Here is a 16,519-nt window from a genome sequence, read left to right as displayed (position 1 = left end):
CATGGTTTTAGCTTGTCTAAAATCCTGCCTACAGCCCTAAAATAAGAACATACTGTGTGTGTGTGTGTGTGTGTCTGTCTGTCTGTCTGCAGGGAGGGGGTCTGTATTTAGCCTGGACCGGGTCCAGTCTGGTCCAGTGTGAGCGGATGATATTTTATATGGAGGTGGTGTCTGTGGAGCAGCAGCTGAGTCAGTGAACATGAAGAGCTGCATCACACATTTCCCATAATGCAGCAGGACAGGGTTCCTGCTGGTCTTGTTTGTTTTCAGGTGGTTTTTGATTATTAGAGTTTTTTTTACATTTCTCTGTACTGAGTTTACTCAGCTCAGCTCAACAGGTCCCCTCCAACACACTGGATCCACATCAGGGTCAATTCTGGGACCTGGACCCTGACACTGTCTGTCTCCTGCAAGGGAACTGTGTCGCTCAAAACAACACACACCTGAAACACACAACAGGCAGCATCACAGTATGGATCCCTCTCTCTCTCCCTCTTTCTCTTCACTATGAGCTGCAAATATAGAAACACACCAGTGCTTCTCAGCCCTGCTCTGTGATTGGCCACAAGTTCTGATCCACATCAGACCTTCTGTCCTCTCTTCAGTCCACCTGGAAACCAGTCCTCCTGCAGCTTGATCTGTCCTGATGTCCAGCATCACTGTGTCCAAGAGAGACATCTGACCATGAAGTGTCCACCTCCATGAGGAGAGTTTCTCTGTGGGACTCAATCCTGTAAACGTGTGTGTGTGTGTGTGTGTTTTCAGTGTTTTTCCAGCCTCTCTCTCTCTCTGCCTCTCTGCCCCCCACCCCCACCCTCCCCGAACAGCTGACAGCAGAAGAAGAAGGCCAGCTGATCTATATATAGCAGAGTCCCTCAGAGTCTCAGACCTGATCTGTCACAGTCCTGCAGCGCTACACACCACCACCACCAGACCTCCGTTATGCCCAGCAACCAGGCCCGGTGCCGGGCCAGAGACCGGAACAACGTCCTAAACCGGCCCGAATTCATGTCCCTGAACCAGCCCCCCCGCAGGGAGCAGGGGGCAGGGGAGGGCCGGGGGGGCAGTGGTCCGAGGAGAGCCGCATTCAGACAGCAGAGTCAGCAGGAAGACGCAGGACTGAGGTAAGAATCAGAGGCTCCACCCACTGACATCACAGCTGACATTTAGAGTCCAAACAGACCCAGTATCTGCTCAGACCTGGTCCTGGTCTTGGACCTGATCCTGACCCAGAGCGCTCAGTTTGTCTTGTTTTACAGTCCAGCTGCAGAAACTGGTGCCACTTCAGGTCTGTGAAAACCAGCTCGCACAGACCCATGTTCTTAAAAGAATCAGACAGGCATGAGAACACAAGAACATTCGAGTATGAGAACATTAGAACATAAGAGTATGAGAGCACCAGGAAAGTAGAACATGAGAGCATGAGAATATTAGAACACGAGAGTATGAGAACATTAGAACATGAGAGTATGAGAACATTAGAACAGTAGAACATGAGAGTATGAGAACACCAGAAAAGTAGAACATGAGAACATGAGAGCATTAGAACATGAGAGCATGGGCAGATTAGAACAAGGGAACGTGTTGTGGTTGTTGTTGCTGTGGTCGTGGGGTGTTTATCACCTCAGGTAAAGAACACTACCGGCCTCACCTGAGGTGAACCGCGACTGAGCTGGACCACTTCTTGTACTGGTCTCAGGCTGCCCTGTCTCTCTGCCCTCAGGGGGTCCAGGGACTCCTCAGAGGGGGGTCCGTCAGCTGATGGGGGAGTGAAGGATGCGTCCCGTTGGCCCGAGCAGGACTGTATGCAGTTGAACCCGTCGTTTCGAGGCATCGCTATCAACTCTCTGCTGGCCATCGACATCAGCCTGTCAAAGCGTCTGGGCGTGTGCGCCAGGCCCCACGGCCCGGGGGCACCACTGCGCTCCATGGTGACCCTGCTGGCCCTCAGCGGACACGCCCTACCCTGGCTATGCGGGACTCTGATCTGTCTGTGGAGGAGCAACACGCTGGCAGGACAGGAAGTCCTCGTCAACCTGCTGCTGGGTGAGAGAGCAGCTCGTCATCATGTGTCCAGCTGTTAAAGTCTGGATCAAACAAACCTAAAGAATCTGACAAGTTTGTTTACTTTTAAACAATCAGCTGATTCATCTTATCAGATGTTTCAGTATTGGCCCCAGAAATCCACTATCAGGGGCTGACCTGGACCCGATAACCTGGACTACGAAGCTGATTATCACCTGGTTTAGGTAACTCTGGTTTACCTGTCCAGGTACAAGCTCATTCACGTGAAAGAGGCAGAGTTTTTCATTATGAACAACATCATCAGAGGTTGAGATCAATCAGAAGATATATCTGTGGTTTAAGAACCAAAAACCATCGCAGTGTAGTTTTACATCTCCTCTCTCAGGTTCTCTCTGGAGCTCTAGTAACAACAGGTCAGTCAGCCAATCAGAAGAGAGGATCTGGGTTCTGCTCACAGAGTCTCCTCCTGTTATTCTGAGCTGCAGTGATGAAGAGGAGAGTCACAGCTTCATCACTGTCAGGATCCTGTGGATGAAAGAATCTGTTCAGTTCAGATGAAGCTCTAATAGTTCTGATGGAGTTATTTAGTGATAAACTCTCCTCTGTTTGTTAGAAGCTGTTTTAAAACCAGAGTGGACACATGGAGAGACTCCAACAGCAGAACATCCACTGATCCATACAAACATCTGCTGATCTTTATTATTAGACTTTGTTCTCCACTCTTTTGTCCCTGACAGGATCCTGTAGACATGATGACTCAGGTTTTCCAGGTATCTGAATGGTCAGTAGTTTGGCTGTTGACAGGTTAGGAGTTCAGCATCAGTTACCATGGTGATTTACCCCAATAACAAGTGAAGCACCGTGGTTGAACTGAAAACCAGAGTTAAACCTGAAGTTACCTGGATGACCTCAGATCCTGGTTCAGGACAGACCTCAGATAGATGAGTGGTGAGGAGGAGCAGGAGGTCCAGGGTTCGACTCCCAACTACCTGGAAATGATCCGGGCACAACAAAATATTTAATGTCGTGTCATTGGCCAAAATTCTCACTGTAAAAAATCACCCAAATATTGAAATGAGGAAAAATATAAACATAAAGGTGTGTGTCAGTGATGCTGACAAAACACACTCACCTGCATGTTAAAGTTAAAGGAGCTCTCTGTAAGTTTTGCTATTGCTACATAGCTAACATTAGCATTAACAGCTGTTTAGTCTTGTCAGCAGCCTTAGCAATCATTGTGTTTTAAAGTTATTATTTTTTGGGCTTTTATGCCTTTATTATAGTTCAGTGGAGACTGACAGGAAAGGGGGTAGAGAGGGGAATGACATGCAGGAAAGAGTCGGACCGATCGGGAGTCGAACCGGTGACTGCCTGCTAAGAGCGTCTTTGCGCCCAAATGGTATGCGCCCTAACCACTCGACTACCGGGCCGCAATCATTGTGTTTTAGTATGTCCTCTGAGCAGCTACGTCTCCAGGACAGACTGGAGGCTAGATTGTTGGTATTGGAGCTGGGGCTAGCTGTTAGCATGCTTACTTCAGTAGAAAAGAAGATGCGATAGAGACAAGAGATAACATTGGTGTTTGTTTCCATCTCTGGAGACAGATGTTGGTGAATAAAAACTGAAGTTTGTTTCTTGTAGACCAGTAGGTAAACAGCTGCTAATGCTAACTTTAGCTATGTAGTAATAGCAAAACCTACATATAGCACCTTTAAAGGAATGAGACACATCTGATGAGTCCGGACCCTCAGAGCCAGACTCAGGTCCTGCTCAGACCTGGTCTCAAGACCTGGTCTCAGGTGGTCAGATTACCAGTGGACAGCTCAAACTTCAGGTGTGAAATTACCCAAGATGCTTTGAGGACACATTAGAGATCTGATTCCTCAGTGTCTGTGTGCAGCTCTGATCCTGGATCTGATGACGGTGGCCGGGATGCAGAAGTTGGTCAAGCGCAGAGGACCCTGGGATTTCCCTCCGGGGTTTTTGGACTACATCGCCATGGATACGTATTCTTTCCCAGCAGCCCACGCCAGCCGAGCCGTCATGGTGTCCAAGTTCCTGCTGAACCACCTGGTGCTGGCGGTCAGTGGATCTGTCATCATCATTTATGTTGTTCAGGGTGTGGGTGTTTGAAATGCTGCTGCCCTCAGCCTCTAAGCAAGGCAGCAGCCTCAGACAGCACTGTGGCTGCTCACTGAGCAGTTTTCTGTTTCACAACACACTGATGAGTCAGTGACATCACTTCAACCAACTGATTCAAATCGTTATAAATAAAGTTGGATCAAATCAATCAATTCATTTCAGTTAAATATGAGTCAGTTTGATTAATCACAGATCAACTGCTTCACCAACTCATTGTGTTCATACATAATACAACAGACTGTACATTGCAGTCACATCAGTGATTAAATCTCATTTTACATTTTGATTTGTAGAAATTAGTAGTTTATGAATTGTTGCTATAGAAACAATCAGTTAATCTGAGACTATTTTAATGAATTATTGATCTGGTTTCTTTGTTTCATTTGTTTCATGACAGATTTTACTTCTTCTAGTTCAAACAGGTGAGATACAGCGCTGCCCCTCAGTCTGTGGTAACTCGTGGTACTGCAGCAGAAATCCACCTGCTTTATGAGGACACGTCTCTTTTAATCAATCTGTAGTTTTATTTTTGAAAGTCTTTTAAACCACAGGACATGTGAGGCGCAATTCTTCATACTGTAACCATGGTGACAGGTTAGCCAACTTAAGTACATGTGATCATCTGCCAACCAATTGGAGGCAAAGCTTTATTACAAAATAAGAGTCACTGTTATTCAGAATAACTCCTTTAATGTGCAGCTGTAGATCCTGTCTTTACTCACCTCTAGTGGTTTAACCTCTCACCTTCTGCAGTGATGTCACAGTCATGTCACAGTGTACTGGAGTACACTGTGACATCACTGTCGGTGCAACAGACCACAGCTATGACCACAGAGGAGTCCAAAAAACTGATCTGGATCAAGTTAGTCTGGATAAGTGAGACCACATTTGAAGACCAGACCTCCATCATGTCAATGAATTCCTGTTGTCCTCCAGGTGCCCCTGAGGATCCTGCTCTACCTGTGGGCCTTCCTGGTGGGCGTGTCTCGGGTGCTGCTGGGTAAACATCACCTGTCGGACGTAGGATGTGGCTTTGCTCTTGGCTTCCTGCACTTCAGTCTGGTGGAGTCTGTTTGGCTGGACTCTGCTACCTGCCAGACCCTCATCTCCATCGGCACGCTGCGCTGGACTCTGCTGGTTTAGAACCAGTTTGTGCTGGTTTACACTGGTTCAGACTGGAGTCAGACTACTACAGACTGTCCAGTTTGGACTGGTTTTTGACTGGTCCTTTTGGATTCTAATACCTGCCAGATTCTCATGTTCATTAGCATGCTCTGCTGGACTCTGCTGGTTTGAACTGGTTTAGACTGTGTACTGGTACAGACAGTTTTAGTCCAGTCTGGACTCACCTCTCACGGCACATTACACTGGACACTACACATTTTAAATTGGTTTGGACCAGTATGAACTGGTCTGTGCTGGTTTGGATTGGTATAAGACTCCTTGTCCATTTTCTTGTTCCAGCCCTGTGTGGACTAGTCTGGACTGGACTGGTCCTGCTGTGCTGTGTTATCTGAGAGACACATTCAGGTTTTTGCAAGAACCTGTTCAGAGAGTCTGGAACCTGGGTCAACTGGTTCAGGTTGTGGTTTGGTTGATTCGGTGCTTGGCAGACTGGGTTCAAACTCTGACGTGGATTTAAGCTTAGAGAGTGAGTGTGTGTGTGCGGTCTCAGGACCGACTCATCTGCAGGGTTCTGACTGGGCAGCTCCGTCTATTTGTGAGTCTGGTTCTGGTTTCTAACAGCTTTTATTCTGTTCTGGTTGTCATGACAACAGAAACAAGATACGTCTGAGACAACTTTTAATAAAACAGTCTTCATTCAAGGTCCACTTACTGTTTCCCGAGCTTTTAACCACATTTCAGTCGTCATCAGTGAAACAGTGTTGTTTTCGTTTTTTCACAGTAAAATGAAACAAAACTGATGAAACCGTTTTGACAAATGAAGATAAAAACTGATGTGACGACAACAACACACAACTACAAACCAAAATAACAATAAACAATAAACACAACTACAAACACAATAACAATAAATAATAATAAACAGAGACCAAACTGAAAGTTTTTTGTTTTTTCTACTTAACAAAAATCTCAACACTAAATTTTGATTTTCATCAACAGACTGAAACCAGATCAGAATCTGGTGCTGATGTGAACGGTCCTCACAGGAAGGACTTGTTGATCACATGATCACGGGTGTGTCTTTCATGGCGGCTGAGAGCTCTGGAAAAGCATAGTGGACGTTGGGTGAAGATACTAAATGAAACTGTTTGGTTTAAATCATTTTATTTTTCAGCTGCTTGAGTTTAGAAACAGTTTGTTCAGCGAAACAACAGGTTTCACATGATTATATTGATTATTGATTATTAACTGTTGTTACTCAGGTATTGTACTGCACATATCTGACATCTGGTGAAAATGACAATCTAGGTTTCGACTGTAGGAAACAAACGTTTCAGAGATAAGCTGAGGTGCTGATGATGATGTGATGATGATGATGTTTGGCAGATGAAACTCGTCACTCTTGGTGAAATCAGCTGTTTTCTGACTGAACTTCTGAACTGGACTCTGCTGAGTTGAAACTATGCATCTGTTTTATTGAAGTGAATAAAAACAGTTTTTACGCGTTTGCTCTCAATTGTAACGAAGTAAATTTACTCTACTACGAGTATTTACCTCTGTTACCTTTTACTCCACCTGTTACCTGACAGAAATGTAACATGTGACTTATGTCAATGTGATGTTGTCACGTCACATATAAGAGGAAATATTATCATCACATATTTATGTCCTCTGGATATATTAAGATATAAGTTTGTGAAATACTCACAGTAACATTTTTACATTGGAGGAATAAGACTTGTCGTGTCGTCCTGATGTTAATCACTGATTGTTCAGGATCAGGGTTAAAGTGTCAGTTTGTTAAATATCAAACTGTTCGTTAACCTTTGTGCTGAATGATCCTTTAATGATGGAGGGAAACAGACTGATTCTCTCAATACACAGCTGGAGTTAGGATGCTGTTAGCTTAGCATAAACACTGGAAACAGGGGGAAACTGCTAGCATGTCTCTACTGAAGAATACTAAGAGTTTTTGTGTCATTAGTAAAACCTGTTCAGAAACAGGTGACAGGTGAGTGTCTACTGAGGAACAGACGCTGCACCACATCATGTATAAAGGCACACCTGTCAGGTAAACCACACCCTAATGTAATATATGTACATATATTACATTTCCACATATGTACTACACTGTATATCTTAATAATACTAAAATATTTTGGCAAAATGATGCACATTTTCAGAACAGTATGGTATTGAGACAAAAACCGAAAAATAAAAATCGATTTTCAGTGTTGGAGCAACCGTCTTTGATCTGTGTTGTAACATCTGAATTCAAAAAAATATTGTGAATAATCTGTTGTATAATCACTATTTAAAGAATTCAATTCAATTCAATTCAATTTTATTTGCATAGCGCCAAATCATAATATACATTATCTGAAGGCACTTTACAGGATCAGGTCAAGACCTTACTTTGTTACAGAGAAAAACCCAACAGTTCCCACAAAGAGCAGCGCTTGGCGACAGGGGGGAGAAAAACTCCCTTTAACAGGAAGAAACCTCCAACAGAACCGGGCTCAGGGTGGGGGGGTCTGCCTCGAGGAGAAAAGGGGGGTGGGGTAGGAGAGAGTAGAAAAGAGAGGGAGAGAGACCAGGAACAGCTGTGTAGGTAATGTAGCTGTGTAATGGTGTTATCAATAATAATGACAGGTAACAGTGGTTAATAGTAATGATGAGTAGTGGTGGATCTGGATCCTGCTGCTCCAGAGGCAGAGAGACCTGCAGAATGAGGACAGAGAGAGAGAGAGAGAGAGCCAGAGCCCAGTGCATCATGGGAATCCCCCAGCAGTCTAGCTCTATAGCAGCATAACTAAGGGATGGGTCAGGACATACCCGAGCCAGCCCTAACTATAAGCTTTACTAAACAGGACAGTTTGAAGCCTGATCTTAAAGGTAGAGAGGGGGTCTGCCTCCTAAACCCACACTGGGAGCTGGTTCCACAGGAGAGGAGCCTGATAGCTGAAGGCTCTGCCCCCCCCCATTCTACTCTTACAAACTCTGGGAACCACAAGTAGACCTGCATTTAGAGAGCTAAGTGTCCTATTGGGAAAATAGGGAACTATAAGCTCTCCAAGGTACGATGGTGCCTGACCGTTAATGGCTTTGTAGGTGAGGAGGAGGATTTTAAATTCTATCCTGGATTTTACAGGGAGCCAATGCAGAGAGGCTAACACGATGATTGATGACAGATGATTTTAACAGTTTAATATAGAAACATTTGGTCTCTGATTAACTGACAGAAAAGTGTTGCAGCCGTCCTGAGTCTCCTCTGATCACTGGTTTCTGATGTCACTCATTCTCACACACACACACACACACAAATAAAAAATGCAGCTCATTGTCAAAAATCTTTATTTACAAATAACTGAAAAATCCTTCCAGACAATATTGATCACGTTTGATCGATTGATAGATCAGCTGACTGATGTTTGTGGGAACAGGAAACAGACTGAGAGAAGTAATGATGACGATGATGAAGAGCTGCTGTTTCTTACTGTTAAATGTACCTACAGGTCAGAGTCGGTGATTGCAACACACACAAACACACAGTTACTGCTGCAACTGATGAGTCAGAGGAGAGTAGGTGTGTCCCAGCTGTCGATCAAACGGTTTCCTAGCAACACTGATCTGGAGTCACATGACCTGATGACTCAAAACTTATGAAATATATTTTTCTGTCAGTTATTTGGTTTTTATTCAGTTTTAATTGAAGATCGTTAATGAAGGTCATGTGGTTCAGTTTCCTGGTCCTGGTTCGGCCTCAGTCTGGGAGTCAAAGGTCTGATGATGTCACAATGAGGTCATCGGGGTTAAATCAGTTCCTTCCTGCTCTGAGTTCTGTTTTCTAATGTCTGATGGTTTCTCTCTGTCACTGTCCTGATCTCAGGTGTGTCCTGTCACCAGGTGTTCACCTGCGACAGACATTTAATGACACAGTGTTTCTCACCAGGAGGTTTGATGTAACAGCATCGAGATGTTTTAGAATGAAAACATGACGTTCACTGATTCACCGGATCAGTCGTGTCGTGGTGTCGTGTTGTATCATATTGTGTCGTTGTGTTGTATCGTGTCGTCGTGTCGTGTTTTATCGTGTCGTGTCTTGTCCCGTTGTGTTGTATCGTGTCATATCGTGTCATGTCATCGTGTTGTGTTGTGTCGTATCTTGTCCTGTTGTGTTGTATTGTGTCATGTCGTCGTGTTGTATCATGTCGTTGTATTGTGTCGTGTCGTTTCATCGTGTCGTATTGTGTTGTATCGTGTCATCTCGTCGTGTCGTATTGTGTTGTATCGCGTTGTCGTATCGTGTCGTCTCGTTGTGTTGTGTCATGTAGTGTTTTATCATGTCGTATCATGTTGTGTCGTATCGTGTCGTCGTGTTGTAACGTGTTGTGCTGTAAAGTGTTGTGTTGTATTGTCATGTTGTATCGTACCGTGTAGTGTTTTATTGTGTCGTATCATGTTGTGTCGTCGTGTCTTGTTGTATCGTGTCGTGTCATCGTGTCGTGCAGTGTTGTCTCGTGTCGTTGTATTGTGCTGTGTTGTATCGTTGTGTCGTGTTGTGTCGTATCGTGTTGCATCGTGTCATCGTGTCGTGTTGTATTGTATCGTGTCGTGTTGTACTGTGTTGTCGTATCGTGTCGTCGTGTTGTATCGTCGTGTCATGTTATATCGTGTCGTCTCGTCGTGTTGTGTCGTCGTGTCGTGTTGTGTTGTATTGTATCGTGTCGTAACATGTCTTGTTGTATCATGTCGTGTTGTATCGTATCGTGTTGTAACGTGTCGTGTTGTAACGTGTCGTGGTGTGTCGTGTCGTGTCGTATCGTGTCATATTGTATCGTATCGTGTTGTAACGTGTCTTGTCATGTTGTATCATGTCATGTCGTATCATGTCGTGGTGTCGTATCATGTTGTGTCGTGTTGTGTCATATCATGTTGTGTAGTGTCGCGTCGTACCGTATCATGTTGTACCGTGTTGTATCGTGTTGTAACGTATTATGTCGTAGAGTCATTTGTCAGAGTAACTCCAACACCACATCTCCATCTTTACACAGTGACTTCAATAATATGAAAATTAATATGATGATGTTTTGATCAGCCATGAGTCATTTTCTACTGGATTCATCTTTTTATAATGATTCACATTTTTTTACACCCTCCTGACCTTTGACTTATTACCTCGTTAGTTTCTCTTGGTTGTGAATGGATGGTTATATCAACTATAAAACATTTTTTGAAACAATAAAAGTCTTTCAGAGAAGGGAAAAGAGTCTGTCCCCTGATCTGCTGAAGGGGGTTTTAATGTGAAAGGAAGGAAGTGCTGCTTCTGGATTAACGGGAAACAGCAGCAACAGTAAACAACCACGACTAAATATAGGCTCCGCCTTCTACCTTCTACAGGACTTCCTGTGGTTGTGTGTCTGTGTGAACCTCCAGGTCTACATGAACCACATCAAACTGGTTTAATCAGGTCTGAGTTAAAAAACAGTGAACTGCTTCTTTAATCTTCATCATCTGTTTTTCTCATCTTCATTATCCCACCCCCCCCCCCCCCCTCCCCTCCCCTCCCAAGAGGTGGTCTGGTCTCTGGTCTGAGCCTGGGACACACCGGGACCTGGCCTGCTCATGTTCTGGCTGTGTGTGTTCACATCAGACGAGTGTGTCTCTGACCATCAGGCGTGGACTGTGTGTTTGTGTGTGTGACTGTCACACACCAAGTCAAACCAGCTCAGTTCAGGATCTGGATCTGGATCTGGATCTGAGGGTCCCCCTTCAGTCTAACAGTCGCTCCTCCACAGTTTGATGGTTTTGTCATTCTCCAGTGCGGCGGAGGCGATGATGTTTTCTGTCGGGTGACAGGCGGTGGAGATCACCACGTCTATGGAGAGACACATGGATGTTACACAAAGACAACTTCTTCTTCTACTACTTCCTGTGACCAACGCCTGATACACGAGCCCTCAGACCAGAACCGAGACCTGACACCAAAGACCTCCTCTGACACCTCCACGTGCATCAGCTGATGCCCAGGTGTGTCTCATCTGACGAAGGATGCTAGGAAACAGACTGAGAGACTAGGACATGTCCTGCGAGGTTAAAGGTCATACCTGTGTGTCCTTGTAGTTTCTGAACGATCTCTTTGGTCTGAAGGTTCCAGATGTAAACCATACTGTCCTCCGAGCCCGACACGATCCACTGACACACACACACACACACGTCAAAGGTTAAAGGCCCCCCCCCCACTCTACCAGTTTCATTGTGATGTTTTCTGACTGTAGAGAGGAGATCAACATGTTGAACATGTCAGTGGTTATTGATCAGTCAGTGGTATTGATCAGTGGACAGGTTTGCTCTCACCTTCCCTCCTGTGACAGAGAAGTTGGCAAAGATACAGTACTTCTCATTCTTATGACCGGAGTACGTCTTCAAACACTGAGGAGGAGAGACAGGTCATACTGAGGAAGACAGACAGGTAACAGACAGACAGGTCATATTGATGAAGACAGACAGGTCACAGACAGACAGAGACAGGTAACAGACAGACAGGTCATACTGAGGAAGACAGACAGACAGGTCATAATGAGGAAGACAGATAGGTAACAGACAGACAGGTGATATTGATGAAGAGAGACAGGTCACAGACAGACAGAGACAGGTAACAGACAGACAGGTCATACTGAGGAAGATAGACAGACAGGTCACAGACAGGTCATACTGAGGAAGACAGACAGGTCACAGACAGGTCATACTGAGGAAGACAGACAGGTCACAGACAGACAGGTGATATTGATGAAGACAGACAGGTCACAGACAGACAGTACCTTTCCCTTGCTGTAGTCCCAAAGCTTCAACGTGCTGTGAACCAGAGAACACAGGGTTAACACACCTGCAGGACAGGTAGCTGTTACAGCTCCACTTTCCTCTAAAGAAAACTTAACAACTGTTTTCAGGTGTCAGTGAACGCACTTCGACTGAGAGCTTCACATTTATCAACAAACCCCGAAGAAGGTTCACAACGGTCAACAAAGAGGAGGACTGTTAGCTGGGTTAGCATAGGGCTAGCTAAGTCTTATTAAACGTAGCTAGCTTCGTTTATAAGTATTTGTAGGGTTAACATTACACTGGCTAAATGTTAGCCGGAGCAAGTTTAGCATTACTAAGTTTCAGTAAGGTAGCATGAAGCTAGCTAACAGTTGGTAAAGTAAATTGATGCTAGTTAAGAGTTAGTGATGTTAAACTCAGTTTTAAGTTTCACTGAGGCTGAAATGACATGAGCGTGATGTTAACTAAGTTAGTTTGGTTAAAATGACACTAGCGGTGTGTTAGTGTGGTTCCCATGAGGCTAGCTGAGAGTTAGTCAGTCACCCTAAGTGTTAGTGAAGTTAAATGACCCTAATTAAATCAGGTTAGTTTTAGTGAGGAAACAGGTTGATGGTAACGTTCAGAGTCAGTGAGTTTAGTCAGTTCACATGTAGCTGCAGAAGAGTCAGTCACAGCAGCACATGAACTCATGACTGGTATCAAACAGGAAGCTTCACATCAGGTCCACAGAGGAACCTGCTGCTCTCAGCCGCCACACTGACTTGTCCAGAGTCGCAGCCAGGATGTATTTCCCATTGGGCGAAAACTTGACAAAAGACACGGGAGGATTGTCATCATCTGAGGAGAGAGAATCACATGACTGTCACATCTGCAGGTCAGCGTTCTGTTGCTTTACACATCTGCTGTGAGTACAGAGCCATTCAAGTTGTTCTGTAACATCCACGGGTTCTAAGGTTCAACTTACCAATCAGAGTCTTCAGACACTGTCCTGACGCCGTGTCCCAGATACGACTGCAGACAGAAAACACAGTCATCACTTGCAGTGTGGGACAGTCAGGGTTTTTTCATATTTCATGTCGTTACCAGCTTTCCCCGTCAGGACACGGGCATTGTGGGTAACCTGTGAGTGTGATGTAATCACCCATGTGTGTGAGTGAGACGGCAGAGAAACTACAGGAGCTCAGTAAAGTGTCAAGATAAACCGAGTCAGTGCTGAAGGGCTGGGGATTGTGTTCGCTGCCAGTGAGGAAATAAAGTTGTTACGAACGCTACTTAAACACCTCATCGTTCCTCAGCAGAGAGGTCTGGACCGAAAGCTTGTTACCAGCTAGGTCACGAGTCTTGCTCATCAACCCGAGCGCTGTCAGACGACGGGAAGGAGGTCACAACGTGGTACAGTAACGTTTGTCCACAGGAACAATTAAGTTTTTCTGAATGGAGCAAGTGTGTGTGTGTGTGTGTGTGTGTGTGTGTGTGTAGATGTACCACAGTCCATCGTAGCTGCTTGAGACAATGAGCGAGCCGTCTCTGTTGAAGTGAACCTGGAGAACACAAGGACAGGGTCAGAGGTCGGAGGTCAGGGACTGGTCCTGTTGTGAGTTCACTGCCCTCATTTAACTGCTGTCACACCTTCACATCCACACAGTTTCTGCTGCTTCACCAGGGTCTGTTCCAAACTTTCAAAGACTTTCAAAGATATTTAAATACCACATACAACAACCTTAACACCAGAGTGTGAAGGACATCAATGAAAACAAGACTATTCACAGAAGCTCTGACACTGTGACCACACTGACTCAATCCATCACACACAACAGCAGCGGGGTCAAAGGTCAGAGACTTACAGCAGAGACGGGGTCAGAGTGAGCTGGCAGAGTCTTCAGACATTTTCCTGTTTTCACGTCCCATATCCGAACGCTCTCATCAAACTACAGACACAGACAGGAAGCGGTTTAACATGTGATCAGGATCAGAGAGACTCTGAGTGAGGGAGATGATGAAGTGATGAAGCTGCGTACCGAGCCAGACACCACCAGGTTAGACTGAGGGTTGAAGTTACAGCAGAACACATAGTTACTGTGACCCTTCAGAGTCTTCAGACACTTCCCCTGGAGACAGAGGGGGTGGGGGTGGTGGACAGGGTGGGTGGGTGGGTGGGGGTGGGGAGAGAGGGAGAGGGAGAGGGAGAGAGAGAGAGAGAGAGAGAGAGAGAGAGGGAGAGAGAGGGAGAGAGAGAAAGAGTTCACTTGTCTTCGACACACTTCAGTTTAAACATTTAACACGCGTCAGCATCTCTGATACGTCTGAGTCATGTTTTAGTTTTGGTTTCATTTTTTAAAACATGTTTATATGAGTGTGTCTACATGTACACACACACTGTTCACATCATACTGTCTGTGTGTGTCTTACAGAGTTGTTGTCCCAGATCTTGAGCGTTTTATCGTCGGAGGCAGAGACCAGCAGGTTGGAGTCTGAAGACCAGGAGACATCAGAGATCCCCTACACACACACACACACACACACACACACACACACACACACACACACACACACACAGCTCCAGGATCAGAACTAGAAGCAGCCTAAATCCAGACTGTGTTCAGACCTGGATCAAGAGTGTCTCACCAGTTTGTGTCCGACGATGGATTTCTCAAACTTTCCGTCGTATGCTCCCCAGATCTTTATCAGCTTGTCAGCAGCTGCACGGAGACGTTACCATGGTTACTGCATCATCACAGGATCAGCGGGGACAGTTTAATTCATGGACGTTCAGTGTGATGAGGGGGATGTGTTCACTCTTCAGTGAGAAACACTAACATCATCTCATGGTAACCAGACAGACGCCTCTTCTGTCCTGTGCTATTTTGTGGTGTGTGTGTGTGTTATTTTGTGTGTGGGTCTTACAGGAGCTAGCGAGCCACTCTCCGTTGGGGCTGAACTTGACGGAGGAAACAGCCTTTGTGTGTCCAGCCAATGTGAACTTCACTGTGTAGTTTGGTTTTGCCGGGTTAGACTGGAAACACACACACAAACCAGTTTACACTGACACACCTGTTTTTTACTGGAGAGGTTTCTGTTGTTACTGAAGGACTCCTTTCTGATGGAGGTTAAAGGAATTTGCTGCTCAGACCACATCAGACCAGGTCCATATCATCAGTAAGACCTATTGTATAAGACCTGCAATAACACTGGTCAGAGCTCAAAAACCTTTATTCGTGAAAACACAGAAAAAGCAGATTTCACTGCTGTTTTTCAGCCCAGCTCTACTTTATCTATCTGTCAAATCTGGACTAAAGTAACCCAGACAGGCTCAAGACTGCTCGGTTCCAGATTTGTGAAACTTTTCTTCTACCCATGAAAACAGACAAGGTTGTGAAATTGCTCCCACAGATTATTATCACTACAACGACAAAACAAACTAAAGGGAGCAGCGGTCCCGGTAAACAGACCTTCGCCGGTCCGCTGACTCACCTTGCCGCCGGACCCCGAGGAGGCTGAAGGCTGTTTGATGTTTTCTGTCTCTGGTTTCTTCTCCTCTGTCGCCATGTTTTCCTTCTAACGGGTTGCTAGCCACTGTTAGCTACAGTTTGTTTTGATACTGCTTCAACGGAGCTAAAGCTTACCTAGCTCCTGATGCTAACAGCGAGCTAACTGTAGCCCCTGTAGCCAGTGCAGATCCCGGGTCAGAACCGGCACCGTATAAACAACCTGAACCTTTTCTATATTTAGGTCTGGATTGGGTTTGAACAGATACAGACACAATGTTGGACCGAAGCAGACGGAGGTTAGCTTGTTAGTTTCAGCTAGCCACTGAGCCAGGATGTGGCGAGCAACTTAGTTGCTACTGCGCAAGCGTGACGGAAAGTCAGACGGCGAGGGAAGAAGGTCATAAAACTAAACTAAACTAAACTAAAAATGAAATCGCGGTTATAGCAAAGGCCACCGGTCGTTCCCCTGTGACTGGTCCAGCAGCAGCTTTATAAAGCCTCGGATATAACGTTATGTTGTAAAACCGATCACTCAACGTTTTCAGTGTCATTAAAGCATTAAGGTTAACTAAGGTTAACTCAGTATAAACACTGGTGCTAACTAAGTTTGACCAATGTCAGTCAGAATATAAGTTGGTAAATGTTTTCACATATCTGATGAATAAAAACCCGAACTTCCGGTCTCAGCCTGTCTGTCAACAGTAAACTTCTCATTGACTGCAGAGCCGCTGAGGGAACACGGGAACGAACCGGGCGTTCCCATTGGACGGGAACGAACCGGGCGCTCCCATTGGACGGGAACAACCGGCTTGTCTGCCAGCTCTCTTGATTTGAAACTAATGAAACAAATACTGCTCAGTGATTGGAGGGGACTGATTGAGCTAATTGAGTGGTGGAGGTCAGTCACCATGTGCTCT

At 45.3% G+C, this 16,519-nt stretch overlaps 2 protein-coding genes across 2 annotated transcripts; one reads left to right on the top strand and one right to left on the bottom strand.

Annotated features, from left to right (window-relative positions):
- Window positions 1-92: 92 nt before the first annotated feature.
- Window positions 93-6,808, top strand: LOC139614768 (inactive phospholipid phosphatase 7-like). The gene is made up of 4 exons (XM_071472328.1): window positions 93-1,124; window positions 1,724-2,046; window positions 3,926-4,107; window positions 5,104-6,808. The coding sequence occupies exons 1-4, from the start codon at window positions 943-945 to the stop codon at window positions 5,308-5,310; spliced, it is 894 nt and encodes a 297-aa protein (XP_071328429.1). The 5' UTR covers window positions 93-942; the 3' UTR covers window positions 5,311-6,808.
- A 1,821-nt stretch (window positions 6,809-8,629) lies between these two features.
- Window positions 8,630-16,241, bottom strand: LOC139614767 (WD repeat-containing protein 5-like). Its single transcript, XM_071472327.1, has 13 exons — window positions 15,586-16,241; window positions 15,019-15,127; window positions 14,740-14,813; window positions 14,524-14,613; window positions 14,133-14,222; window positions 13,959-14,042; window positions 13,600-13,655; window positions 13,079-13,125; window positions 12,876-12,951; window positions 12,114-12,147; window positions 11,650-11,724; window positions 11,400-11,487; window positions 8,630-11,170 (listed from the first exon to the last, which is right to left on the bottom strand). Exons 1-13 carry the CDS (start codon window positions 15,658-15,660, stop codon window positions 11,070-11,072), a joined length of 999 nt encoding a protein of 332 aa, XP_071328428.1. The 5' UTR covers window positions 15,661-16,241; the 3' UTR covers window positions 8,630-11,069.
- Between the last annotated feature and the right edge of the window lie 278 nt (window positions 16,242-16,519).

Source organism: Trachinotus anak, unplaced genomic scaffold, assembly GCF_046630095.1.
Source record: "Trachinotus anak isolate AG129_WGS33_773 ecotype Australia unplaced genomic scaffold, CSIRO_AGI_Tana_v1 ptg000038l, whole genome shotgun sequence".
In the NCBI taxonomy this organism is placed as follows: Eukaryota; Metazoa; Chordata; class Actinopteri; order Carangiformes; family Carangidae; genus Trachinotus; species Trachinotus anak.
Note: the sequence above shows the minus strand (reverse complement) of the source record. Positions and strands in the feature narration are given on the sequence as shown.

Coding starts and splice junctions, on each gene's coding strand:
- LOC139614768 (XM_071472328.1), top strand. CDS start 943: ATGCCCAGCAACCAGGCCCGGTGCCGGGCCAGAGACCGGAACAACGTC. Junction 1,125..1,723: donor CAGGAAGACGCAGGACTGAG/GTAAGAATCAGA, acceptor CTCTGCCCTCAG/GGGGTCCAGGGACTCCTCAG. Junction 4,108..5,103: donor TGAACCACCTGGTGCTGGCG/GTCAGTGGATCT, acceptor GTTGTCCTCCAG/GTGCCCCTGAGGATCCTGCT.
- LOC139614767 (XM_071472327.1), bottom strand. CDS start 15,660: ATGGCGACAGAGGAGAAGAAACCAGAGACAGAAAACATCAAACAGCCT. Junction 12,952..13,078: donor GTGTCTGAAGACTCTGATTG/GTAAGTTGAACC, acceptor CTCTCTCCTCAG/ATGATGACAATCCTCCCGTG. Junction 11,488..11,649: donor TCTCTGTCACAGGAGGGAAG/GTGAGAGCAAAC, acceptor TGTGTGTGTCAG/TGGATCGTGTCGGGCTCGGA.